General features: G+C 41.3%; 2 protein-coding genes across 3 annotated transcripts; both read right to left on the bottom strand.

Moving 5' to 3' along the window:
• Nucleotides 1-1,114: 1,114 nt before the first annotated feature.
• Nucleotides 1,115-9,165, bottom strand: LOC124704048 (tyrosine--tRNA ligase 1, cytoplasmic-like). 2 transcript variants are annotated; one of them, XM_047236287.1, is made up of 11 exons: nt 8,966-9,165; nt 7,774-7,875; nt 7,537-7,696; nt 6,498-6,781; nt 6,269-6,395; nt 4,887-4,995; nt 4,624-4,706; nt 3,397-3,542; nt 2,626-2,731; nt 1,666-1,727; nt 1,115-1,389 (listed from the first exon to the last, which is right to left on the bottom strand). In XM_047236287.1, exons 1-11 carry the CDS (start codon nt 9,040-9,042, stop codon nt 1,374-1,376), a joined length of 1,272 nt encoding a protein of 423 aa, XP_047092243.1. In that variant the 5' UTR covers nt 9,043-9,165; the 3' UTR covers nt 1,115-1,373. The 2 variants fall into 2 exon arrangements, with proteins under 2 accessions (XP_047092243.1, XP_047092244.1); XM_047236288.1 differs by lacking the exon at nt 8,966-9,165 and adding an exon at nt 8,468-8,855 and having other exon boundaries at nt 1,115-1,392.
• A 9,519-nt stretch (nt 9,166-18,684) lies between these two features.
• Nucleotides 18,685-22,222, bottom strand: LOC124700277. The gene is made up of 4 exons (XM_047232431.1): nt 22,081-22,222; nt 21,732-21,941; nt 20,361-20,694; nt 18,685-19,544 (listed from the first exon to the last, which is right to left on the bottom strand). The coding sequence occupies exons 3-4, from the start codon at nt 20,685-20,687 to the stop codon at nt 19,023-19,025; spliced, it is 849 nt and encodes a 282-aa protein (XP_047088387.1). The 5' UTR covers nt 20,688-20,694; nt 21,732-21,941; nt 22,081-22,222; the 3' UTR covers nt 18,685-19,022.
• Between the last annotated feature and the right edge of the window lie 4,638 nt (nt 22,223-26,860).

Below are 26,860 nucleotides of genomic sequence, written 5' to 3'. Positions count from 1 at the left end.
CCACCCGGCGTTGGTCATCCCCGGTGGCCTCTCCTTGACGACAGGTGCATGTGCCGCCTTCTTCGCGGGAGCCGACTTGGTGGCGAGGGCGTCCTGCACCGACGCGTGCGGAGCGACGTACTGCCTCGTCTTCATGGCTGGATGGCGGAGCGAGACGATGGCTAGCGCGGCGGAGCGAGGCGAAGGCTAGCGGGGCGGGCGAAATGGCAGAGAGAGAAGGGGAACGGGATGGTATGGCGCCAACGGTGGGAGAGCTAATTATTTTGGGGGAAACTAGTCATGTCTCACCGACAAAGATGGCCCGCGCCCGCTTTTAGCGCCATCCGGCGCCCCCAATAGCCTCCCGCTGGATTGGGTTCGGCCTAGGGGTGCCAGATGAAAATACGCGCCCGCGTGAAAACAATTTTGAGGCGCGCGACTGGGGGAGTATTTTGGCGCCGGCACCCCTATTTTCTTTTTGGGGGGCTTATTGGGAGATGCTCTTATTGGGTTGTTTTGATTTTGTAATTGGGCTGACAAGTGGACCACAGTCCAAGTCAGCAAATTGGTCCTAACAAATGGGCCCCACCTGTAAGATTCCCTATCAATTCTCATATCAATTCGTGTTTATTGTCCTTTGTTAAAAACTTAGAGAAATGTGGTGTGTTTATTGTCCTTTGTTAAAAACTTAGAGAAATGTGGTGACTTTTTGTCCCGTAAACGTAAAATGATGGTGTTTGGTAATTTGAATTGAAAAGTGGTGGCTTTATGCTATTAACTCACACACAATCCGGCCAAAGGCACGTAATTAGAGGAGTCGACGCATAAAGCATTATATGAATAAGAGGATTACACGTTCCTGCGGGACATAAAGATAAAACTTTGCTAAAAATAGATTGGTGAATTCATAGAAAATTTATGTGAATGAGAATGATAGATGTGGAAATTACCCCACAAAATGATAGAAAATCTTGTCATTATTAGAAGAAAAACATTAAAAAGATGATAATGTTTTTCTAATTGTAAGTCTGCTTCTAATAGGGCATCGTATTATACCATCTTATATGTAACTTCGAATTTAGTAATAACCAAACGAAATGAACTTTCATGAAAAAATATTAAGGTAGCTATTTTCATATTGATCCCTGATTTTCTTAACTTGATAACACCAGAATATTTAGAAGTAACTAATCAAAGTCAACAATATGATGAGACATAAAACATTATATTGAAGCACGGAATGGCTTGTAACAAACAAACAGAAAGCATACACATGTTCTTTAGTACCAAGACATAACGCTGCCATGAACCTTTCCTGTGTATTAAGTTCACGTAATCGCCCTTATATATCTTCAGTAAAATTTCCTTGAACTCATCATTTGCTCCTTTACTCCCTAGTACCGGGGGATACTACTGCGGGAAATTTTTTCAAACAATTGTAAGAAATATAGCAATGCCGATGCAGCAACGGATAAAAGAAATCCGGAAATTTCAACAGTTTAGGACATGGTAAATCAGTCCCTACAAGAACTCAAGAAAATGTGGAATATAGCCCAATACAAAATGTAGGGAGCCAACTGCCAAGTTGTTAATTCAAGTTGATACTTCCGAGGACTAAGAACACTAGCTCATATAAGAGCCAAGGGTTCAATTTTGAACAAATTGAGGATATAATTAGTGACATACCTCAGAGCCTCATCCTCCAGATTTTGGGCTTCACAATTGTTTGCAAAGTGGTCATGTATAGGCTTCAAACAAAAGAAAACGGTACAACCACTTGTCAGAAAATTTAATTCCAATACAACATCGGTCAAAGTGGTCTCAATTGAATTTAGCACAATGTTCAAAGTAAAAAAATGGTTGCAAAAGTTAAACAATGCACAAAACATGAAAACCATATCTAGCCACTGGATCTACAACCATTTGATAAAACTATTTATCCAATTCATACAAACAAAAGAAAACAGTACAACTACTTGTCAGAAAATTTAATTCCAATACAAAATCGGTCAAAGTGGTCTCAATTGAATTTAGTACAATGTTCAAAGCAAAAAAATGGTTGCAAAAGTTAAACAATGCACAAAACATGAAAACCATATCTAGCCACTGGATCTACAACCATTTGATAAAACTATTTATCCAATTCATAATAACTCATAGTATATGTGTTCAATCATAACACAGATGGGTGATATCTTTTACCTATCGGTACAATATGAATGAGATCACATTTTAACACACAACTTTATGTGCGCACATAATATAACATTTTCTTCAGCATGTTCTGAAATGTACATACGTGCAGTGAACATCATGGTTGTACAGCCCATTGGTAGGAGCGTAACAAGTCGTAAAGCATGGATAGGTGGAAATGCGCAAGGCTGGATTCAGCATCGCTCAATCAAACAAAGGGGGGGGGGGCAAATCTTAGGGTGTAAATGAACATTGCTTAACTCTAATCATTGACAATGTGTCAGATTAGTTCACCAAATGTCTTGCTGCAGTGACAAAACAAAAAGGGGCTAGAATTCGGGTTATGTAGCCCGAGAATCACAATTTTGACGAGTAATTTCTACTAAAAGGATAGGTCTAGTTTTTCCTAGGGGGGGGGGGGTATTAGGAGATGGATGTAGCAAGAAAAGATACCTTCAGAATCTTAGTTAGTGCTTCTGCAAGGGCCAGCTTCACCTCACCGGCACCCAGAGCACCACTTTCATAATCAATGATAAGCTCTTCCATGTTCTGAAACGTCCTACACATAGGTAAACAAATTGCATCAAGATGAATTACAGCAATCATTTTGTACTGCACTACTGCCCAGCCGCTGACCAGAAACTTGGCACATAATTATCTCATGGATGATTATTTGCATAGTTTCGCTTGCTTGGCTACCAAATGCAGAATGACTCAGACGTATAATTGTATATTGTACAGATGAACTGGTTTAGGAGGAAACATGTAAAAGTGCTACCACATCCATCTCAAATTATAAGATGTTCGAGCTTTGTCATAAGTCAAACTTCCTTAAGTTTGACCAAGCTTATAATCTAAAGGTACCAACATCTACCATGAAGTATAGCTTCATAATATACTTATGTGCTATTGTAGATATTGGTATATATTCCTATAAGTTTTATCAAACTTAAAGAAATTTTACTTATGACAAAGAGCATCTTATAATTTGAAAAAGGGGGTATTTAGTAACCACATCAAAGGAAGAAGAAAGCTCTCATTCTAATAAATCTGTACTAACTGCATACTGACAAATGATCCAACTCCTTCGTACTTGCACATACTTAAGGATAACATTGTTCAGAGAGAAATTTTAAACATACTGACAAAGGACCTATACATGTACCCTTTCAAAAAGACGTAAAGATACAGTACCGGATAACATTGTTCAGAGCGAAATTTTACCTGCTACCACCGTTCTCTTCCTTCCTGAGTACCTCAAAGTATCCAAACCATGGAAACACAATATATTTGATGTACTCCAGACATGGGTTGCCTTCTGCAACTTTCGCAGGACAGAAAGCTCTGCTTAGTTTGTAACTCAAATAAACCTGAAACAGAGATGTTAGATGGCAAACTCACAAGTGCCCTAAAAAAATGCATCCAAATATCAAAGATCCATAAAGTGCAGCATATGTCATAACTCTAGTAATATTACACTGAATGGCAATAACAAAATTCACAAAATCCACTTTCAGGACTCAAGAGTTGCTTAACAACGCCAAACAACCTCAAGACTCCCGTAGGTTAACTACTGAACCCACATGTTGGGCTTAATAAATGAAGCCAAATATAAGACACTTATTTAGGATGCTTTATTTCATCCAAGCCCCTTTTTTTCAATTCAAATGGGTCAACAGTAGAAGCACAATTTTTTCAGTTTTAGTAGAGGAAAAAGATTGGTAGGATGCACCAATGCAACCAATGCTTTGTGATTTAATTTTAAAAGGTGGATTTACTTGATCCAATATGAAGTGCTTAAGTGACATCCAACGTTGTTTATGCATTTGAGTATCCATTATTCTGTATGGAGTGTGGTTGACAGCGCATGGTTCTTGGTTGTTGATGACAGCTTTACTTTTCAGTAAATTCAGAACTGAACTTCCAAGTAAAATTACTCGGAAAAAATGTGAACTCTGGGACTACATAACCGATTCAAACTGGAAAGTCAAGACTGATAGTAAAAAAAGGTCTATTAAAATAGCTTCAGAATCTACTTTTACTTTACTTACAGTGTTCTTCATTTTTTAGATTTCAATATCTTGATTAAATTTTGATTTGGTCTGACAAATAGCCTGGGAGGAATTAAAATGATTGTTTCTCTACTTTTTTTCTTTTTAGTATTAAATAAGTTTGCAACATAAAAAGAATAAATAGTGGCACTATCAATTCTAAACATTTACAGGTATAGAAGATAATGTTGAACTTCAGAAAAATCTGTAGTATATCTCCTTCGCGAAACAAAGGTACTAGCTCAACAGGTGGCTTGATAGGACCTTTGACTGTTTGTGATAATCATTTTCCATTCATTAAAAGGCTTGGGTATAAATAGTTTGAGAATGCAAACCTGTACTCAGGACAAATAAAACTAGAATAAGCACAACATGAACCATCTGGCATGCAGAAGAGTACCTCCCGATCTTCAATGAAGATAGCCCAAGATGGATCTCCATTCTTAGCTAATTCAGGGTGTTCTATTAAATTGGGCAGCTTATCTGTACACCAAGTGAAGGATACATGTGTGACATGAAAAAAAATGTACTCCCTCCTTTCCATAATAAGTCTCGTGGTTTTAGTTAAATTGACTAAAATTTAACTAAACCACGACACTTATTATGGATCGGAGGGAGTAGCACATGCACATGCAAACGAAAAATAAAGGCTGGATAGGATACTATGGGACAGAATAATAGGTCTTTCATGCTTCATGCCTTTGCAGTACTGTCTAATTAGCTTGTCGTGAAGATCCTCTTCATGATCCATGGACAATAGCCATATGTCTGCCTGAAATATTAAAAAAAAGTTCTTATTACGGGCATAACAGAAATATTCTTCATTGCACTACCAAAGGCATCCTATATATTTAGGTAGTTATCCCAATATAATATCTTCCTTGGTTTTAAAGCAAAACATGGTTCATCCATGACAACTTTGTTAAAACAAAGTAATACGGAACATGGGAATATAAGAAAAATGATACTTACAGAAGAAAGTAAAATTTTAATCCATTTGGACAAATGAGAGTAAAATGAATAAATGTTAATGTAGTACAAGCTTAGTTCTGCCAAACCCCTTTTGGCCTATAAAATGGTTATACAATGAATAAAGTGATGCAGTAAGCGTCTACAAACTTGGCAGGTGTTTGTAATAGATAAATGGCCACGTTTAGGTACATTGCGATGTTTAAGTCAGACAATCTAGGTGCAAACCCTACCACCTAAGCAGCTCACTGCAACCTTGGCATGCATGGCAGTCTAAACAATACTCCCGGTTCAGATACATCCGTTTTTTGGCAATTATTTTGAACCGAAGGGAGTAATATAATTGAGCTGTACAACTTCACCAGTCTGCCAAGTTCCAAAACCAGTAGCACAATCTGTTAAACGCCCTTAGGTTAGCCAGGATTAAAAACACGGTCAGAGTTTAAAATAATAAATCCTGCCATCCCAAAATATAAGGCACGCCTTTTTGTGCACGGTCTTGATGCACAACTTTGACCACTAGTATATACAAAATTAGGTTTCAGAATGTGTAAAACTGTAAATGGTATCGTTACATTTGTCTTGCAAATCTCTTTCATTTCTATATATTTATATAAATTTTGTGGACATACTATTAGTACAAATTATAGTCAAAGTTATAAGTTGTCGACCTGCGAAATTTATGGGTGTCTTATATTTTGGGACGGAGGGAGTAGAAGGGCGAGGAAGTATATTTATTTCTACTATTTTTTTTGTTCTTAATCCCCCTAATCCAAGTAGTAATTTTGGCTAATCCGGTCTGTAGCCAAACACATTATCAGGGTTAAGCTAAACACGCCAGGTTAAGGTTAGCTAACCTAGTCATCTAGGCTACACTGAATCTAGCAAACAGTACTTTTGAAATTTATGGCCCCCTTGCTGCATTTGTAATGGAAGCATATTTGGGTGCTATAACATCGTCTCATTTTAAACTTTTCATAATAATTTTGAAAAGTAAAGTTCAAGGAAGCTGATATAGTGCAAATGTGACTGAAATTAACAACATATGATGAGCATGTTTGTATACTATAACCAACCTTTTGCAATAATATAGCAGCACAGTGCACGCAAGGGGTAAAGAGAGTTGAAGCCGTCACATTTTTGGGGTCAAATGAATCATTAATATTTCTGTTAAGCATGAATGGATCCACAATTTCACAGCACCTGTTACTTAAACAACTTAGTTCCAACAAATGATCTGATAACGTAATACGCATAGGGTCTGTAAATGAAATGAAACTTGGAAAAGTGTAAACTTAGGAATACCTTGTTATCTTCCTCAAAGTATTATTTCTGAAAATATCCATGACCAGTGCCCAGTATTCAGCTGAATGGCTATTTATTTCATCGGACAACCATATGAACTCTACCCCGTTAAGGTCCAAGCCAACTGCTTTCCATATCTCAATCATGTAAAGTCCAAAAGTCCGAATTTTCGCTAGGTCACCATCGAATTTGTGCTGCATACGAGCAAACCAATCTGCTATCAAGATTTTAACTCTGCAACCAGCTTTAACCATCTTCCTAACATTGATCACCATCATGATCCCCTGCAAGACGATAACAGATAAATGTAAATCGTTGCGCAAATATACTTTGTATGTGAACAGTAAACACCCCCACTCCGAACTGCTATTAAAAGTGAAGCAAAATAACAAGTATAATAACAGTCCGGACTGTGCATAAATGACAGGTAGACAATTACTGTATATAGCACATCATCATTGTTTACCTCATGGCAAGAATCTGTAATTACAAAAAATACAACGCCTCCTCTCCCCATGCAAATGACAATACTCTAAACTTGCCACTGACAAATATGTTGCTAGTGCCTCAGTCACTTGCCCAAAATTAAGTTTCTACAAAGTACTTATCTTATAGCACAGCACATGCTCCCATCGAACATCTTCAGCTCCATTCATTTAAATCCATGTGATTACAGAAGACTCCTATCTTATGCTTATCTGAATTATTCTCCCACGCATTTGTTTACACATCTGAGTTACAATTTGGCAGACAAGGAAATCGAGGACAAGATGTGATGCCATGTAGGCATAACTTTGCAAAATTATCCAAATTGTGCAATATAATAATTCTGACATCCTCTTCTCCCCCTCAAACAGGCAGCCAAATGTGTTTCATTTTGTATTGAGAAGAAAGCAGTGAGATAGCACGAAGTGGCCATTGTTTACAAAGATCTATGATACAATTATTCTGATATCATTTCTTAGAAAAACTGCACCAAATATTTTATGAAGTTTTTCGTAGCAGCATAGAAGATAAAGTAAAACTTCTGTTACCATACCTGGGCGATATGTACCGAAGGGGAGGGATCACACCAAACATAGCAAACTGGAGCAACCTTCTTGCCCAGTAGCCTCCTAATATCATCCTCATCAGTGCTCTCCAAGCCTATGCTCCTAATTATTGCAAACCTCTGATCCAAACTCATCCCGACAGCATTCCTAACACAAATTCAAATCCATAGATCATTCACCTGAATTCTTAGTCCAACATTAGTTCTTCGGAGTTAGCGCTTTACCATATGGTGCAGATTGTCGCCTCTTCCATGGGATTCAAACTGGGTTGCAAACGCAGTCCACTTCGTATATATAAAATATATATACAACAAGTACAAGACAACCTGTACATGGCAATAGTAAAATATATATCAGTATGACTAGAAAGACCAGGACCACCAAGAAAAAAAAGGACCTGTAGTTTGTGTTTACATTATGATGTTTTAAAATACCTGATCATAGTCTATCGCAATATTGTTTAACTTATAATCACAAATCAGGCCTTTTTGGACTGGTCTTTCGTATACTTATATGTTTACCCGTGATGTGGATGTGGTTATTGTCAAACAAGTTGGAAAGATTGACCTTGTTATGGTCCAATTAGTTGAAACTTTTTGCCTTGCAACAAGTAGTATATAGAAATTGTCATTATTTTATTTGGCTCAAGATCATGACAAGCTGAGTATGAGACAACTCTACAGCTCAACCTTGAATTCGACTTGGATTATTACTATTTTTAGTACGAGGCGAGCCTAGCGTAGCAAGTTCTGAACTTGACTGGTCAAAATTTATTATTGTAGATCACACTGGGAAACCCAGACAATCCCAGTGACAGCAGAAACAACAATCGGCTGGCAAAAGGAAATTAAACGTCCGCAGCCTGAAGAGCAGAGAAAAGACATGAAATTTTTGGAGACCCCAGATCGATTAACTTACCTGCTGTGGCTATTCTGCAGGTGAAATCTGGTAGTCACCGGCAGAATCGTGAGGCTCGCGGAAGACGAGTTTAGAAGGCTAATAATAAGTCCCGGAACTTTGATGAAAACGGGTTAGGGGTGCAGCCGTGCAGGCTATATAGTGCTTCTGCATGGCAATGACAGGGAATTTGATTTGGGTACGAAGCCGAGGAGGAGTCGTGATTGGATACAGGGAATTTGATTTGGGTACGAAGCCGAGGAGGAGTCGTGATTGGATACAGGGAATTTGATTCGGGTACGAAGCCGAGGGGGAAGGGGGATTTGTGGTTTTACAGAGGATTAGTGTGGGCTGCTCCACTGACACTAGTTTATTGTTCTCGTAAGCTCCCATCAAATATTCTTCCCAAAATTTCACTAGTACAAGAACGAGTTCTTAATCTAGGAAAAAATAAATAAGGGGATTTATATGGGATATCATCTCGTCTAAACCCGAAGAAGTAAACGGGCTATTCGGGACCTTCGATCCCTAAAATACACAAGAAGTAAACAAAAGACAGTTGGAAGAAGAAGAAGAGGGCGAGCGGATCCTGTCATCGGTCGCAGTCAGAGAAGGCAGGTCTCCATTGGAGCTTCTCTGAATCGGAGAGAGTTTGGGGTGAGAGGAAGGATGGGTACGAGGCGCACTTGCCGTGGCAGGAGGCAGAGAGCCATGGGACCGGAGAGAGAAGAGTTAGGGAGGACGATGGGCGGAGAGCACTCGCCTGCGCGCCGCCGTCAAGTCCCTGCGTGGCGCCTCTTTCTCGTCTCCCTCCTCCCGCGGTCGCCTTCCTACTCTTTTTTCTTCTTTTCCTTTTTCAACATTATTATCTCTTCTCTTCTTCTACTCTTCTACTGTAGTATTCTCTTCGCAGTCAGGGGCAGTTCTTTCTTAGACCATTGACAGGTGGGACTCACGTGAAAGACATGATTAACTGAGAAAAAGTCTCCCTTTACCTCACGGTCTCCCGTGTGTGGACATTTTTTTCTTTTGCTAAAAACCAGAGATTATACCGTTTTGTGATCTGCACATTTTTCGCAAATTGATCGATTAGTTTGTTTTGCAACATGTGTGACTTAAGTGTACGTGCGAGTTTTGCAAAAACCAGACCTATGCGACATAAGTTAAGTGACCATGGGTCATTAACTCTGATGATGAGCCCATAGGAGTTTGGTCGATGTTGTCGACTCCACCTTAGAGCATAGAGTAATTATTATTCATCTAAAGGAGAAATAAAACTGACTCGCCCGAGAAGTCAGACACTATGAACTAGGAAAGCTCTAGAGTGGACAATAATACCTTCTAGCCTTTATAAGTTGCTATAGCTACTGACAACTGATTGTGTAAACACGCCTTAAAAGATAATTCACTTCATGAGTTATTTACAGTGTCAACTCAAGGTGGCATGACTGCATGAGGGAATAAAATGTTGACTCCACCAACCACCATTATGAATGCTGAAAGTATATCGTAGAAGTACCTTTTGGTCCTAGCAACGTTGACTATCTACAAGAAACCTCACAAAATACATTTCTTACATTGAACAGGCATTTGCACACTATGAGATATAAACAAGAGGAGCAGCAAAGAATTGCTAGCTATCTTTCCGAGAACCACACTTTCACTTAACCCTGTGGTTTCCTTACATTGGCCAAGCATCTGCATACGATGAGATATGTACAAGTCAAGAATAAAAGTAGCATTGAGGAATTGCTACCCATATTCCCGAGAACAATACTTAACCTTGTGATTTCCTGGAAACAAGCAGCTCCTGCGAAACAAAGTTGAGCCTCAAATCAAACAATTGTAACAGGCCGTTAAAGTTCTTTTCTTAAAGCTACTAGAAACTGATGCACAAAACTCACCAACAGTGCTGGGGCTGAAATCCTCTTCTCAGGGTCTCTCTCAACCATGACCTGTAAAAGGTCATAATCCCCTCCCCAGTTATCGAACAACGGATCACCCATGTGGAGTTTACCTTTAGATACCTTGTTCGAAAAGTCCATCAAGTCCGTTATGCTTTTAGAGATATCTCCAGATCGCGGGCTATGGATTATATAATAAAATATCCCAGCGCCATAAACATCGACCTGAATAACATCAACAAAATTTGCACATTCAAGTGAACACTATTTGAACAATAAATTACACCCGTTAACCAAACATTACAGAAATACTATGTAATATAAATGGTTAAGGGGAAAGGGGGCAAAAGTAACACCATGTGTTTCTCCCTAATGCACACATTTGGGCAGCCAAATACATGCCGATACATATATGAAACAAAAACATTTCAACCAAATGATTTCTACAGAGAAAACTAAGAATGGAAATTTTTACTTAACATGATCAGACCTCATATTTGTATGCATAGTATGTGGCTCTTGGACTAACAATTGAAGATAACCTCAGAGCACAAATAGCACCCAAAGAAAAACACTCTTGTGACAGAAAAAACGCAATTAAAACAGAACACGGAAGTTAAGTGCGGCTCAATACAAGAGACACTAAACATGTCATGAATTTTCGTGTGGTACCTTCTCTGTGTGCATCAGAAAAAGCACAGTGAGCTCAGGGGCAGTATAGCCTCTGGAGCCATACTTGCCTCCATGATATGGTGCATCTGAAGCTGATCTAAGGATTGCTGGAATATTATAACAAAGAAAATAGTTTTGTTAGTGATTTTTTTTGTGAAGTGCAAAAAAATCATATGAACCGCAAGCCATACCTTGTCCAAAGTCCGCAAGCTTCAGGACATTGTTGAGTAACAGAACATTGTCTGGCTTTATGTCCCTATGAATAACACCTTTTTCATGCAAATAGAATATTGAGTGGACAAGCTGTTCGAAAAGATCTTCTTTTCTATTCATTTCTACCGAAGGTAGAGGAAGAGTGCTCGTAACAGATCTAATTAAGTAATGACATATCAGTACTAAAATACAAAAATAAGAAGTTGTAAATATAAAATGAGGAAACTGTGTATACCTGTCGCAGCACTCCATGACAATATATGTCACACTCATGGTAGAACTTGTTTTCTCGTTCCAGGCACAAGGCATATCAATAATATTGCTGTGATTCAAAACAGATAGCGCCTGAACCTCACTGTAAAGAATTAGGAATAAGTTCAGTCTTAGTCTTAAGTACAGAAACCGCTACTTATCAAAGACCACTAATCGAATGACAGACAGAAAGCTCTGCAAAAACAGCAGCAATAGCATAAAAGGGTATTATGCCGTGGAAGAAATATTATGACACTACTCTTGCTCCTACTAGTTTATCGAACTACAATTGTATATGTTGCTCTTAAGTAATGGAAAAGCGGCTAGGAGTTATATTCGAACCTTGGTTCCTTGTATTCGCCATGCCTAGGCGTGCCAATTTTAACGGCATATTTTTTACTGTCAAGCATGGAAAGGCACAGGTGCACCATCCCAGAAGAACCATTACCTAAATAAACAATGCCGTATACCATTAGTCATTAGTCCACTTAAGAAAAAAAACAATAGCTAAAATAGTACAGTATAATATACCTAGAGCTTGCATAACTTTGAAGCTCTCCTGAAATTTAAGATTTTTAAAATAATGGAAATTGAAGTTAACGCAAGTCCCATGTAATTCAATCCGCTGGCCGAATTGAACTCCATCAGGCTTAGCCTACATCCAGAAAAACATTATTAGTCGGAAGAACCTAACGTCTAAATGAAGAACTAAATTATTATACCAGTATGAATGCTTTCCCAAGCTTTTTGCTAACCAACTCAGAAATCAACTCCACATCTTTGCTGGCACATAGCTTCATCTTGAATGTTGATTCCCAAGAAAATCCTATATCTACATGAAATTTCTTAGTTAGTATCCAAAAAAAGATCTAGTTATATGTTGATGTAAAAGTGAGATAAATTAAGAACAAAGAGGGATTGGTCCAGTTTAACAAGAGAATGTGTAGGGCACCATGTCCTGGAGGGCCAAGTTAAAGTCAGTCAAATCACCATGGAAGGACAAGCAAAACTTTAAGCTACATCAGAAAGAAGCCGAAAATGTCCTAAAACAAGATTGCTATGAAGGACTGTGAGCATAAAGATATAATATTGGGAGCAAGTTTAATAGACAGGAGAATAAAACCTATGTTGTCTTATGCAGCACAATAACTGGGAGGGGTCATACCTGTTCTTGTGAAAGTAACCATGCTGGCGAGTTCATCTGCAGGGCAAAATCGGATGCAGAGCACATCCATCTCTTTGGCATTCATCGCACAAGGACCTCCATGTTTTGCAGTACTTCTAGTGCACTCTGTGCTTTTAGTATGCATCCAGCACTCAGATTTGACATTGGCATCATCATCGATGGCAACAACAAGCCCTCCATAACCATCTGTGCATGTCACTTTCTCAACGTTGAGGGCATCTGTCAGTTGAAATGGAAGTGACAGTTCAGAACGTTGTCTAACAGAATATGTAAAGAGACTTCAATTTTTCTAAGATATGTTCCAAGACCTGTTCCCGTGCTGTCTGCAGAGACAGACTCAGTCCAGAAGTTGTCCATTCGATACATGCAGTATGTGGTACCTAGGAATACCACCAGGTACATCCGAATACCTGCCTTGAGCGAAGGGCGCACATGCTCCCTAAATTCAAACATTCAGAAAACTGTAATTGTCTAATTGATGCAGATAAGGGCTCATAGCAACACCAATGGCAAGAATGAACATGCGCAAGTATACTATGTTCTGATCCTGAAACTGGAAATAAAACATATTCTACTGTGAGCAAAACACATATCCTCTGCACAGTAAAGAGAGAACAGGAAATACAATGTTAGTAATACCCTAATCAAGAATGATACTAGTACTCAACAGTCGTCTGCATCAGGTTAAGACACACTAAGCAAAAGCCAATATGGTTCTTGCAGACTACTTGTACCAAAATCACAAATATGTAGAGTACAAATTAGTAGAGATCCAATAATATGGTCCAGCCAACAGAAATGCACTAGTAACACGAACATTCTCTTACAAAACGACATCCATCCATCCATCGATACCCATGCTTGTGTCAAAAATCATGGTAAAGGGCATACGTTCAGATCTAGAACAATCTCTATCCCCAATGGAGAAAAGCTCCATTCCTATATTATTGGATGATGATGACGATGCCATACCACAAAACCAGATATAGTGGTGGAAATTTAATGCTAAGAAATGAGAACAGAATGCCACCAGCTCCACAAAGTTACCAAAAGAAGCACCATAAATGTATCATCGGAACTATAATTACCAATGTAGCGTCCCACAATCAACCAATGACTAAGCAGTAAGTAGTAATTCTGTATAGAAACCGAAATTTATGCCCCCCAAACATACAGCCATGACTAAGAAGGACTGTTGTGCAGCACTTCCAACCCAGTAGGATACACACATTCCACAATCAACCAATGACTAAGCAGTAAGTACTAATTCTGTACAGAAACGGAAATTTATGCCATAGTATCAAGATTGATTTTCGATAATAGTATCAAGATTGATACAAATCAGCTTATAAGAAATTCCAGGAGGCCATAATATAGTGGCAGAAATTTAAGGCTAAGAAGTGAGAACAGAATGGAACCGACTAGCCCCACAAAGTTTCTATTAGATTCAGCAAGCTATGATTCCTCGACGAATTTGTACGGCAGGCAACAGACAGTTATTAGGTCACGGGAGAAAAGGAGGAGGGGATTTACCCCTGGATCGGCCGGTCCTCATCAGAAGGATCCATCCTGGTGGTACTGGATCGAAGCACCTTCCGCCCGATTGCACCTCGTCTGGAGATTCATCGATCAATCATTAGGTTGAGCGAGGCGGAAAGGGGGTAAGAACTAAGAAGAGGAGGGGGTCTTAGATCGAAAAGGAAGAGGGTCATACCGATTGTAGAAGCGCCTCTCCGGGCCGAATTCGCCGGCGCGAATCCGAGGTCGCCGGAGATACGCGAATCCTCCCGCGATTCGTCCGGGGAGGAGGCGGGTTGCCGGGGGGCGGCGGTGGCTGCACGGGAGCAGGAGGAGGAAGAGGCGGGGAGCGAGGAGTCGCTCGCAACGGCTAGTTGTGGAACCGCCTCTCCAAGCCGAGTTCGCCGGAGCAAAGCCTAGGTCGCCGGAGAGACGTGAATCCTCGTGGGATTCGTCGGCGGAGGAGGAGGGTTGCCGGCGGTGGGCAGTGCTTGGACGGGAGGAGGGGAGAGGGAGGAATCGCTCCTAACGGCTAGCAAATTCCGACTCCTGGGCCTGATGGCACGTTTGGATCCAGTCCAGGGGTTATCGGCCACGTCCAGGTCCTCGTTTGGTATGGGCCCTTCCTGCTTCTTTGGGCTCGGCCCATTTACCACTCCTAGCTCGTACTACCTCGGGAGTCGGGACTCAATTAATTGACTAACACTCCTGCTAATGAGATGCATGCGGAAGCCTTGCTCCGCGTCGATTAAATCTGACCAGAGGAAGTACGTGCGTACACCAAAAAATTTCATGTCCGTTGGTTTTTTCAAGAGGTAATTGTATAAACTTGTCTTGCGGGAGCAGTTTAGTACAAAAACTTGCAAAACGTGTTACCGCGGTACACAAACTTGTCTTTCGGGTGCAGATTGGTATGAAATCACCACGGAACGACATGTGGCAGTGCCAGGATGGAAATTGACGTGGGCCCGACTATTGCTTGTTTTGCAGAACCCCCTCTCCTAATTAATGTCGCGTCGCACGAAACTCGTGAGGGAGCTAGAGAGGAATTGCCTGAGAAAATAGAGAGAGGTCACTATACTTCTGCAACAAAGTTTCTGCCCTCAATGGCTCCTAAAAGAATAAAAGATGATTATATTGCACGTGTGAATTCGTGCAGGATCAAGAAGGACCTCAAAGGTTGGTTCATGAAAGTGAAGAATACCATGAAAGAGGGAAAAAGTGGCTGAAATTGCATGTGTCTTAGCTTATGTATTTTAGATTGCCAATGTATCCTGTATTTCCTCATGTATCTTAGCTTATGCATGTTACATAATGTTCTCTTTAAATAAATGCCATAGTAATAATCTACATAATTTGTTTCTAGATAAATAATCATGCCAGACAAATATTTGTTTTCGGAGAATTTATAACAAAAATAGGCTTGCTAACACAAATAGGCTTGCATTGCACTTCCTCCTAAGTCTCTTGAGTGAATGCTGCATTCAGGTCATGCAATGATTCATGCCTTGATCTGGCCTCCTCTTCCTTATCACCAAACAACAGCTCATACAAGTCTTTTTCTCCTGTTTGCTTCTGCCTTGTGGAAGCCACTCTACCTTGATCTGCCTTTGCTGCCTGGGATGTAGTAGCAAATGTAGAAAAATCCATCTTCTGATTATCCCTGAATTCATCCATGAAAAACTGAGTCAAGAAAGGAGGAGTCAGAACTTTCAGCTCCTAAACAGCTTCACATGTGTGTTTTGGCTCATACTTCTTCACAACAATTGCTTCCTTTCTGCTATCTTTTGCTGCCCTTATGAACAATGTACAACATTCACAGCGAACTGCATGTATCCTTTCGCAATTTCACTCTGCAATGGGTACCCATGACCCACGTACCCGCTGGGTAAAAACTCAATAAGAGTACAGGTACGGAATAAAATATTACCCATGGGTTTGTAAATGGAAAAATATCATACCCATCGGGTAGATTGGGTACGGGCATGGGATCACAAACGTCCATCGTAATATTCTAAACTTCTTAATTTCCCCCCTAATCACGTCTTCATGTTGCTAGGCTGAAGCTCACCCCCTTCTGGTCTTAGAATCGTTGGTAGGTTAGTGTGAATTAGACCCCTATTTTGGATTGCTTCACGTCCTGTCATATTTTTTGATCATTCTGATGTGTTGTAAGCGTGGATATTTTTGTTCGCAGGTGCCCATTTACCCTATCGGGTGACAAGTATGGGGAAAACTTTTACCCGTTGACAAGTATGGGTACGGGTTACATGTAAGATTGAAGGCGACGGGGTAGTACAGGTATGGGATGGCTCTACCCATACCCATACCCTACGGGTGTTGTCCCTAGCTGTACACAGTTAAAGCATTCCTTAACTTTTTCATAGATGAGAAAACCATGCCTATTTTGAATTGAGAATTTTCAAACCATCCTCAACATTGAATGTACTAAATTTGTATTTCAACTGCTGCTCACTTGTCAAATTGATGTCCTTCTTGCTCAACAATCTCTTGTTGCTCATTATATGGTCACCCACATCCTTGTCTATGTGAGCTTCAAATATATATCATCACCACCCTCTGCATCATAGTTTGAATCATAGAACTTACTGTATGTTTCATCATCATCACCTTGCTCATCATCAATACCTTGCTTGGGCTAATAACATGTATAATTGGTGCCTTCCTGTGTGAACAGTAGTATTAGTCCTCAGTGACTTCAAGAAGTTAGTGTGATCAACATCTTGCAGTGAGGATGTCATGGCTACAATGTCGGCATCAGTTTCAACACAAACCAGTCCATCGTGCAAATCTTTGCCATGGGGACTCCAATACACATGTGTCCTTGATGTTATCTCATGGCCCAACTGACGGATCAAATCCTCTATCCAAATTCTAGAAAATGTATCCATGCTACAATTGTCAGAATAATCTGCAGTGCCACTAACATAGTATAAATTTTCACGCAAGCCACAGAAAAAATCATTGTGCTCCAATGCAAGAGTGAATTTAGCAGGGTCATCTACATTGCACAAAGGGGAAACCAATTAGAATTTGTCCAACATAATTCACAATTTTCATGCAGGCATCTAAATTCAGTTAACTGAAATTGCAAACGTCGTCAAGTTAACAGTATGGCAAAATATTTCCAACCAACTTGCGTCTCTTCAGTTATGTGGCAAAGTGTTGAAATAATGCGCAATTTCTTGACTAACCATGAAACATAACACCAATAATTGCACTGAATCTTTATCCACTCAATGAACTCACTCGATCATCCATAAAATGCGCCCTTTTTCTGACTAAAACTAGCGGAAACCGAAACATGACAACATCAAAATCGAAGGAATCATACATCCCAACCCGTGAAAACGCTTCCTAATCACCTAACATTCGAATTCATCAACTTCCGCGTCCCGGATCATGAATCCGTGAACCCTAACATGGCCGTCAAAAGAAGCGGCGCCAGCATGAACGAGCATTCGAGGAGGTTCTACTTACCATACTGCGGCGGATCTTCCTTCCAACCTCGGAGATGCGGATTATCGGCCATGGTCGCCTACGTCCAACTCCGTCGTCCTCGCCTCGGTTGGTTACAAAGAAAACGTGGAGCGGGGAAGGACAGATAGCAGCCGCGCAGTTCTAGGGCTGGCTACAATATACTGGCATGCTAGGCCGCGGTCGAATAAAACTGCCATTCAATTTCAGCATGAGAAATGATCACCAGAGATGTACAGAGCAATTCTCATTGTTATCGACATGTACAGTTAAAATGACACGAAATGAATATTCAACACGAATTCAGATCCCTCCCAAGAAAACATCTATTATAATTTCAGATCTGTCCCCATTTATGAGCTCGGAAGCATATGCTCAAATTCAGAAGTTTCAACGCAGCAAATGAGCCAAATAAAGAACACCCAACACAAGGCAGAATAAAAATTAAAAATATATACATACAAGATAAACCAATCTCCTCATCAAGATCCAAAGGCATACCCATGAGCCCATCACAATCACGAACAAAGGAGATCCATCCATCTTGGACCATGCTATTGCGTACAAGAATGGCTTTTGTACAGTAAGAAAACCCAATAAACGAAGTCCAAACAAAAACAAAAACAAAAAAGTGATCACTTTTCACGAAGGAGAAACATTCAGCAGTTACCAACTTAACTTGGTTTCAGTCCTCATTACCGGAATACTCGATCGAGATTTCTAGCTAAAAGACAAAGCAGAACGTGGAACAGAATAGCAATCCATGGGAACTATGAGCACTTCCAGCCTAACAAAATTCAGAATGTTGGGCATTAGCGATCCAAAGCCATCAATTCAAAAAAAAAAAAAAGATAACTGTTGTAAAAAGCCAAAAACTGGAGAAGCCAGTTTGAAATACCGAACTGGATGGGGATTGGGGAGCGGGCGAGGGAGTTGGGTCGAACAGGTTTTTTTAACAGGGACAGGATCACTGAATCAACAGTCTGAACACTCAGTAAAAGATTCAAAGTTGCCATATATTTACCGAGATAGGATGGAGGTGTAAATAATGTGCTACACGGAGCATTTACATAGAAGAAATAATTCAGGACAGGCGAGGCTGGACGTGGAAGACGAAGTCGCAGCAGTGCTCTGTTCCTACGTCGGCAGTCACTAATCAGCCGAGTAGCCGACCAAGCAGCTGCTCCTACATCGACTACACCACGCAAGAGGAACAAAATCTCTTCCAGTAAAGAAGAAAAAAGAATGGATCGCCACATTAAATTATTTCGCGACATCCCGTGTTGTGAGAGTCGCCTCGGGTGATCTATCGCCGGCGCCAGCGCAGGAGAAGTCATGAAGAGAGGAGGTGCCGGAGCTGGAGCAGGTGCTCCTCGTTGGAGATGTTGAGGGAGAGGCGGAGGTTGGTGAGCAGCGACTCCTGCTCCCATGTCAGCGGCCCCGACGCGTGGAGCGCCCGCACCGTCGACCGGTACGCCTCCAGCTCCAGCTCGTGCACGTCCATCGCCGGCCCGTCGCTCAGCACGCCGTCATCGTCCGAGGACGACGACGTGCACGGGGCGGCCACGACGGACATGGCGTCGCCGCGCCCGACGGAGCAGCACCGATGCCGACTGCTGCCAACGCCGCCATAGGCGACGTCATCGTTCGCGCTGCAGCTGGCCACCGAGCACTCGGCGGTCTCTTCTCTGGCATGTGCATACCTGTGATGTTCAGCTCCTGGTGCGTTCTGATGCTGTGACATGAATCTTCTCTGCCTTGGCTGAGGAGGAGAGTCAAGAACTGCGGATGATTTCCTTTTCTTGCCTGATCTTCTGAGCACATCAGCAGGTAGCTGTTTGCCTCTTCGATTTGCCTGGAAATGATGCACAAATGGTTAAAAGTGTGCTTGGAGAAGTTCGATAATTGCACAGCTGCAGCAAAAAGTCAAAAGACAGTGTAACGCTTGATTTCATAAACAAGTTAACAGCAAGCAAATTCAACACCCGAAAGAAAGAACACACTGGAGATCAGATTGTGGGATTGTACAGTTCACGGTGGTAATATGTTGTAATTCTAGTCAGCATGTGCATACTTTTCTCAGAATGTCAGGAAGCTCCACAAGTTGAAATGCTTTCAACTGAACTTCTCTTTCTTCCTGATGCAAATGTTTCAGCTGATTTGTAGCTAGATTTGTATTGAAAGTCGAAAGTAGTAGCAGCACGTAGGAAGACTTTCACAGCTCAAAATACTAAAATCAGAACATTATAGCTTGACACACAGCATGACATGTCATACTTCTAAAGTTCTAATGCTGGACAAGGTGCTTCATCTCGGAGTATAGCGATATAAACCATTTTCAAGGAAACCACTGAACTCTGAAGAGCCTTTTCTATTCTTGGACATAGATATTTCAGCCAAGCTATAAACTGATGTCTACCACCTAGTACCCCTGCTCTACTTCTAATATATCTAAATCTTGTTCCTAGAATAACAAGCAATGCAAAGATTTATTCATGGGTAGTAAGCTAGCAGGAAAACAATGTATCACTAGTAATTTGGCCAGGTCAAGCGCAAACAATCATGCTCAGAGTATGAAGCTATGCTAGTACAAAGCAACTATTGAACGACCCATTTGACTTGAGAAATGAAAATCAACGTTTACATGCTACAGAAACTGCTTGATGTTTACCTTGTCAGCTGCAGGAAACTGCTTGCAGTGAACAGTTGCTGTAGGAGGATCCTGTGGAACTGGAACTCTCAAGCTGGAAATGTGGAACTCTTTCAGCTGGATGCAGTCGGCGAGCCTGATGACGAAGTAGTTGTTCTCTACAATCTTTGCAATCTTGCCAAGCTTCCATGTGTTATGATCCAACACCTCTGTTACATCTCCAATGATCCATCTGCATCTTGTCTGAACAATGTCTGGTTTATTCGGCCTGGCACCGTAGTCCCTTTGCACCAAGATCGGACCTGTCTCCCTAAACATTCCCGATGCGCTGTTTTTCGGCTTCATCATCCTACTCCTGAATAACTGGAAGTGGTCAGAACATCAAAATATACTCTAGCAGCACTGGAAAGAAAATATATCAACAGTAGATATAACATTATAATCTACTGTTGCTCTCCATAGTGGATCCAACCAAAAGCAGAAGAGTTACAACTGATCGTATGTAAAATGTCTGTTGTCTAAATATATCAAAAGAGGACTAGTCCACTGCCATCCAATTTCAGCATGAGAAACCATCGGCAAAGATGTACAGAAGAATCCTCAATGTTTATCGACATGTGCAGCTAAAATGGCAGGAAACGAATAGTCAACACCAATTCAGATCCCTCGCAAGAAAACACCTATTCGGAATTTCAGATCTGTCTCCATTTACGAGCTCAGAACAAAAACATCTCAAATTCAGAAGTTTCAGCGTAAGAAAAGAAACCAAATAAAGACAGAGCAGAAGTGAAAAAAAATCAACTACAGGATAAACCAATCTCCCCATCAAGATCCAAAGGCATACCCATGAGCCCATCCCGATCAAGGAACACAAGAGATCCATCCATGTTGGACCATGCTGTTGCGTACAGGAATGAAAATGTTAACGGAAGACAACCAACCCAATAAACGAAGTCCTCATTACAAAAAAAAGTGATCGCTTTTTGATGAGAGGGAGAAACATTCAGCAGTTACCAACTTGACTTGGTTTCAGTCCTCATTACCCGAATACTCGATCGAGAAATCCAGCTAAAAAACCACAAAGCATAACATGGAAAAAAGGACAGACCATTCCATGGTAGGAAAGTAGGAGTAGTTGGAGCCTACAGAAACTCAAACATTGGGCGATACCGATCCAGAGCCATCGAAGGGAATGGCTGCAAAAACAAGAACACTCGGGAGAAACCAGATTGAAATATCGAACTGGATACACAGAGCAGCAGCTGGAATTGGGATCAAACAAGTGCAAAGGATCCGATCTTTACAACACAATCTACATAGATTGAACGCGAAAGTAATAATAATCCAAAATACAAGAGCTGAGGGAAGGGTGGATTCCCACTCGTCACCAACCTGTATAGGCAGACAGAGGCAGAGAGCAGTCGATTGATTCCGCGTCGCCAATCCCAGGAACAGGAAGAGGACGCAGAGGAGCAGGCCACCTGGGAGTTTACCACCCGATCCTCTAATTAATCCCCAATTGGGTTGCTCCTTCAAGCCAACCCAATTGGGATTAAGCCGCGAGGCGGAAGCCGGGGGGAGACAGACAGGACAGCAGTTCTCCTGGTAAAAGAAAGGAAAGAAAAAGGAAATGGAAAAACAAGCTGGGAAAAATCACCACCACCGAACTCCAAGAATAGGAAGTGGAAATTGGAGAAAAAAAATTAATGGAGAGAAAATTGGAGACTGATCGGCGACCAACCTGCGAGGGAGGCAGAGAGGAGGAGCGGAAGATAAATCAGGCGGTTACGGCGCGATCGGGACGGACGCCTGAGTTTGGAGGGAGGGCCGGAACCTTGGAAGTGGCGTGCTCTTCTGCTTCAGATACATACAGATACAGGGGCTGTTCCTTCCTTCAGTTGTTCTTGGCTCTCTCTTTTTTTTTTGTACATTGCCACCTTGTTGAATTAGTTTATTTTATGACTTGGAGACACCTAGTAATTAAAATGTTTTCAATCTGAGCCGCCAATGGAACTGTCTTGGGTGAGCAAGTCGAGACGCCTAACTTCTTCATTTGAGAAACCTCAAAAGTTCTGAATTCATTAACATTAGAATTGGCCGTATTTACGAGGGAAACTAGACAAATACTGTCACGTTTCAGAAAATACAGAACTGATATAATTCACACACTAACCCAAACAGCTCGTGATTTAATCACAAGGAGCAGTTGCCTGCGAAATGTGCCAATTAACTCTTAGGATTTTTTTCCAATTTGTGTGCACGCTACTACTATTATTTCCTTGTATTTTTCACGTTCTCCTGAGGAAATTAGGCGACGGGAACAATGCGTCTCGTTCGTGAGGATAGTTGCTTTCTGCTGTGCCAATGGTGTGACAGCTTTTGCTTATGCTAATATTGTCTCCTCCTATCTGTCAGCGCATCTTCCACTTGGTTAATTTAAGACAAGACAACAAGTGAGTCTGAGTTGTGAAAATACCAGGCTGGTTTAAGCGTCTTGTAAAAGGAGCTGTCTGGTTGTGCAAACACGGAAAAAAATATACAAATTTGACAATTCTTTGTAGCCTTCGGATCTAAGATCAACTGGTGGTTCGTCTTCCCAACTCCACTACACAAAAGTCCCGTCGTCCGCTGCTAGATCCCCACCCAAATCTGATATCTCACAGCACATTTGGTCGATTTTAAAACCATGATGTTTTAAACTGAAGCGCACATTGCATCTTGATAAGGCTTGATTGGTAAGCTAATGACAAACTAGCATACGTGTAGATAATGTTTGACGGGTAGCACGACATGCTGATTGGCACTTGCGCGGGTAGAGACGATATAAGTGATATATCCCCATCACAGGTCCATAAAGTTCCTTTTCATCCTAGAAAGTGAGTACAGGCAGAGCTCGACCAAAAAGAAAACGTAACAAGAAAAAGGAAAAAAATGCGACATGATAAACAGATCCGCAAATTCTGTAACTATCACAGCACTCGGTGCTCAGAAAAACACAAGTTTACAAGGTACCACAAGTATTCTGCGTCCCCCAAAGCGTTCCTATAACGACGCCGGATCGAGCGTTTCGGGACATATTTTGTTCATGTCGTGTTAGGGGACGTTGCTCCCTAGCCACGTCCCCAAACACCGCCCCAAACTTTTTCTAATATTTAAATTTTTTTTTTTGTATTTTTATTTCAATAGAGAGAAGAAACATTCCACAACTAATACATAATTGGGAACATGGTTTACACAAACTAGACATAGTTTGGAACATGGTTTTCACAAACTAATATAGTTTAAACCATGGTTGACACAAATTAAAACATTAGAAAATAAGGAAACCTAACTAGTGTTGGCATTGCAGATTTCGTGTGTTCGCTGCCAAGAAAGAACACTCTTAGGCACTCCAGTAATCCAAACTGGAAAATTCAGCTGGTGATGATAGCCATGTTGGTCCTTTCGAGGAAGAACATTCAGAAACCTCCGTTCCTTTTTCGCTGCGAAGAAACAACACTCGGCGTGTTCAATCGTAATCCTCATCGTTGTAGCCGTGGTAGTGCTGGCGGCAGGGCGTGTCGTCGAACACCTTGACGCTCATATCCGCGTCGCCAAGGTAGGAGAAGGCGAGCACGCAGCCGGCTTCGAGGTCGTGGTAGCGCGCGAACTTCTCCCAGCCGGTGTGGAGGTATATCTTGCCACACCTGTCAAAGAGCACGTCCACCTGCCGGCAGCAGTCGCAGCCAGCCTCCCGCAGATGCAGCGCGACCGGCTCGTTGCCAGCGACGAAGTCGGCGAACTTGTCCGGCAGCCTCTGGATGCCGAGTGGGTCGCCCTTGAGGACGACGACGAACTCGAACAACAATTGCTCCTCCCGTAGGTCTAACGATAAAGACGATGGTGTCGCAGGCGACGACAAGCGTGCAGCTCTGCCGCGGCCACGACCACGGCCTCTGCCTCTACCATCCATGGCGTCGACTCTTGAGATGGTGGCGACTACGGTTGGAGAGAGAAGCGCTAGGGTTTATGTATGAGGGACGATGAGAGAGCGCCCTTTTTATAGGCCGGAGGGAGGCGGGGCAGCGGTGACGCTCACTAACGTCGGCATGCAAATCTAGGCGCGACGAGACGCTTCGCTACGCCTCTGCGGGAATTGCACCGTCGTTGTGCGCCAATTGCTTCTGTCGTGAGGTAGTCGACGGTTAGCTTTTCCTTGTGTCCAGCGTGCCCGGAGTATCCCTTGTAGCGGGGACGGGCTCGGGATGCCGGCCACCGTATTGGCCCGCGCTGGACGGAAAGAGGCTTTGAGACGCACGGGTGGGAACTGAAGAGAGACAAAGATAGAATGGTAATGAATGCTTTCATTGATAGGGACCTGGGGTATTTATAATACCCCAACAGTTGTGAGTACATAGTCGGTTTACATGCATCCCTTCAGGATGGTTGCGTTTAGACAACGCTAGAAAGTTGCAATGGACAAATATTAACTGCAAGCAGTTATCCTAAGAGAAATATTAACTGCTACATTAGCCTACAACTGACGCTAACGTCTAGCCTCAATATTTCCTAACACTCCCCCTTGGACATTGTTGTCTTCAAGATATTGAACTCTTCATAATGTTGTGTGTCGGAAATCTTGATAGTCCTTAATCTTGAAATTTTGAGAATCTTCGATCTTGTACTATTTGTTCTTCAAGATCCTCTTGGAAAATATAAGAAGAAATATGGAAATTTGATATACCGTTGGTATAATAATTGTATCATTAAAACCTATAAGAGAAATCCGTTGGAGAACTCATAAGGAAAGAGTATAATATATTATTATCGGATGATAAATAGTAAGTTTAGTCCTGGGAGATTTCTTCCCCTGAACTTTGCAAATTTCTAAGTCGTCTCATACCAATGCCATGAATGCATTTTTGAAATGCAGCTGCTGGTAAAGACTTAGTGAACAAATCTGCAAGATTGTCACATGATTTTGTTTGCAAAATATCAATTTCTCCATTTTTCTGTAATTCATGAGGAAAAAACAATTTTGGAGCAATATGTTTTGTGATATTACTTTTAATATATCCCATATGCATTTGAGCAACACATGCATCATTATCTTCATAGATAATAGTTCGTGATTCTAATGAACCTATACCGCATGAGGTCTGGATGTGATTAATCACTCTGCGAAGCCATACACACTCACATGAAGCTTCATATAATGCAATTATTTCAGAGTGGTTAGTGGAAGTTGCTACTGAAGTCTGTTTAGTTGACTTCCATGAGATAGTAGTTCCACCGAATAAAAATACAAATCCAGTTTGTGATCTAGCATTATGGGGATCACAAAGATAGCCGGCATCACTATAGCCTGTCAAAGTCATGTCTTGATTTTTCTGATAGAATAAACCAAGATCTTTAGTACCTTGTAAATACGTGAAGATATTATTCACTCCAGCCCAATGGCGTTTTGTTGGAGTTGCACTATGTCTAGCCAGTAAATTTACTACGAAGGCAATATCTAGCCTAGTACAATTAGCAAGGTACATTAGTGCTCTTATCGTACTAAGGTATAGAAACTCAGATCCCAATACATCTCCGTTATCATCTCTAGGTCTAAAAGGATACATTTCCATATCAAGGGATCAAGCAACCATGGGTGTTCTGGATGGATATGATTTATCCATATTTAATTTTTCAAAAACTTGCTGAATATATGCGGGCTGATAACGAGTATTGCTGAGGGAAGATGCTCAAGTTGTAAATCTAAGCAGAATTTGGGTTTTTTCCAAATCCTTCATCTCAAACTCCGTCATTAAATGATTGCGTGCTACAGATATATCTGTCGCGTTACCAATGATGTTGAGGTCATCAACATAAACTGAGATGATGCAAAATCCTTTTGACGATTTCTTTATGAAAACGCATGGGAAATCATCATTATTTGAGTATCCTTTCTGAAGAAGGAACTCACTAAGCCGGTTATACCACATTTTACCCGACTGCTTTAAGCCATAGAGTGACTTTTGTAATTTTACACAATGCATGTTGCGATTTATGTTTGGATTAGGGATTTTTAAGTCCATCAGGGACTTTCATATAAATATCCGCATCGAGTGGCCCATATAGATATGCGGTCACTACATCCATTAACTGCATTGATAAATTCATTTGTACTGCCAATGATATTAAGTATCGAAATGTAATTCCACTCATTACGGGAGAATATGTATCGTCGTAGTCGATGCCGGGTCTCTGTGTAAACCCTTGTGCTACTAGTCTCGCTTTATATCTCACCACCTCATTATTTTCGTTCCTTTTTTGAACGAAAACCCATTTAGCTCCCACATGGAAGACTTTTTGAGGAGTAGGTATTACTTTAGAGAATACCTCTCTTTTTGATGAGGACATCCCTACCTCACTACTACCTCTGTCATTACCAACTGAAGATGAACCTGCTGTGAAGCTCAAGTCCAATGAAGTCAGGATTGGACCAATGACACGAGCTCGTGCGAAGCTACTAAAACAACAGGTGAACTTGTTCCTAA

Source organism: Lolium rigidum, chromosome 3 (assembly GCF_022539505.1).
Source record: "Lolium rigidum isolate FL_2022 chromosome 3, APGP_CSIRO_Lrig_0.1, whole genome shotgun sequence".
Taxonomy (NCBI): Eukaryota; Viridiplantae; Streptophyta; class Magnoliopsida; order Poales; family Poaceae; genus Lolium; species Lolium rigidum.
This window is presented reverse-complemented; position numbering and strand designations above follow the sequence as displayed.

Bases quoted from the DNA above. Each gene is read 5' to 3' on its own strand.
- LOC124704048 (XM_047236287.1), bottom strand. From the start codon at position 9,042: ATGACAGGATCCGCTCGCCCTCTTCTTCTTCTTCCAACTGTCTTTTGT. The intron at 4,707-4,886 runs GTATCCTATCCA...CTTGGTGTACAG, and splicing joins ACCTATTATTCTGTCCCATA to ATAAGCTGCCCAATTTAATA. The intron at 2,732-3,396 runs GTAAAATTTCGC...ACCTATGTGTAG, and splicing joins GAAGAGAACGGTGGTAGCAG to GACGTTTCAGAACATGGAAG.
- LOC124700277 (XM_047232431.1), bottom strand. From the start codon at position 20,687: ATGATGAAGCCGAAAAACAGCGCATCGGGAATGTTTAGGGAGACAGGT. The intron at 19,545-20,360 runs GTAAACATCAAG...CATCATTTCCAG, and splicing joins AGTTTCCTGCAGCTGACAAG to GCAAATCGAAGAGGCAAACA.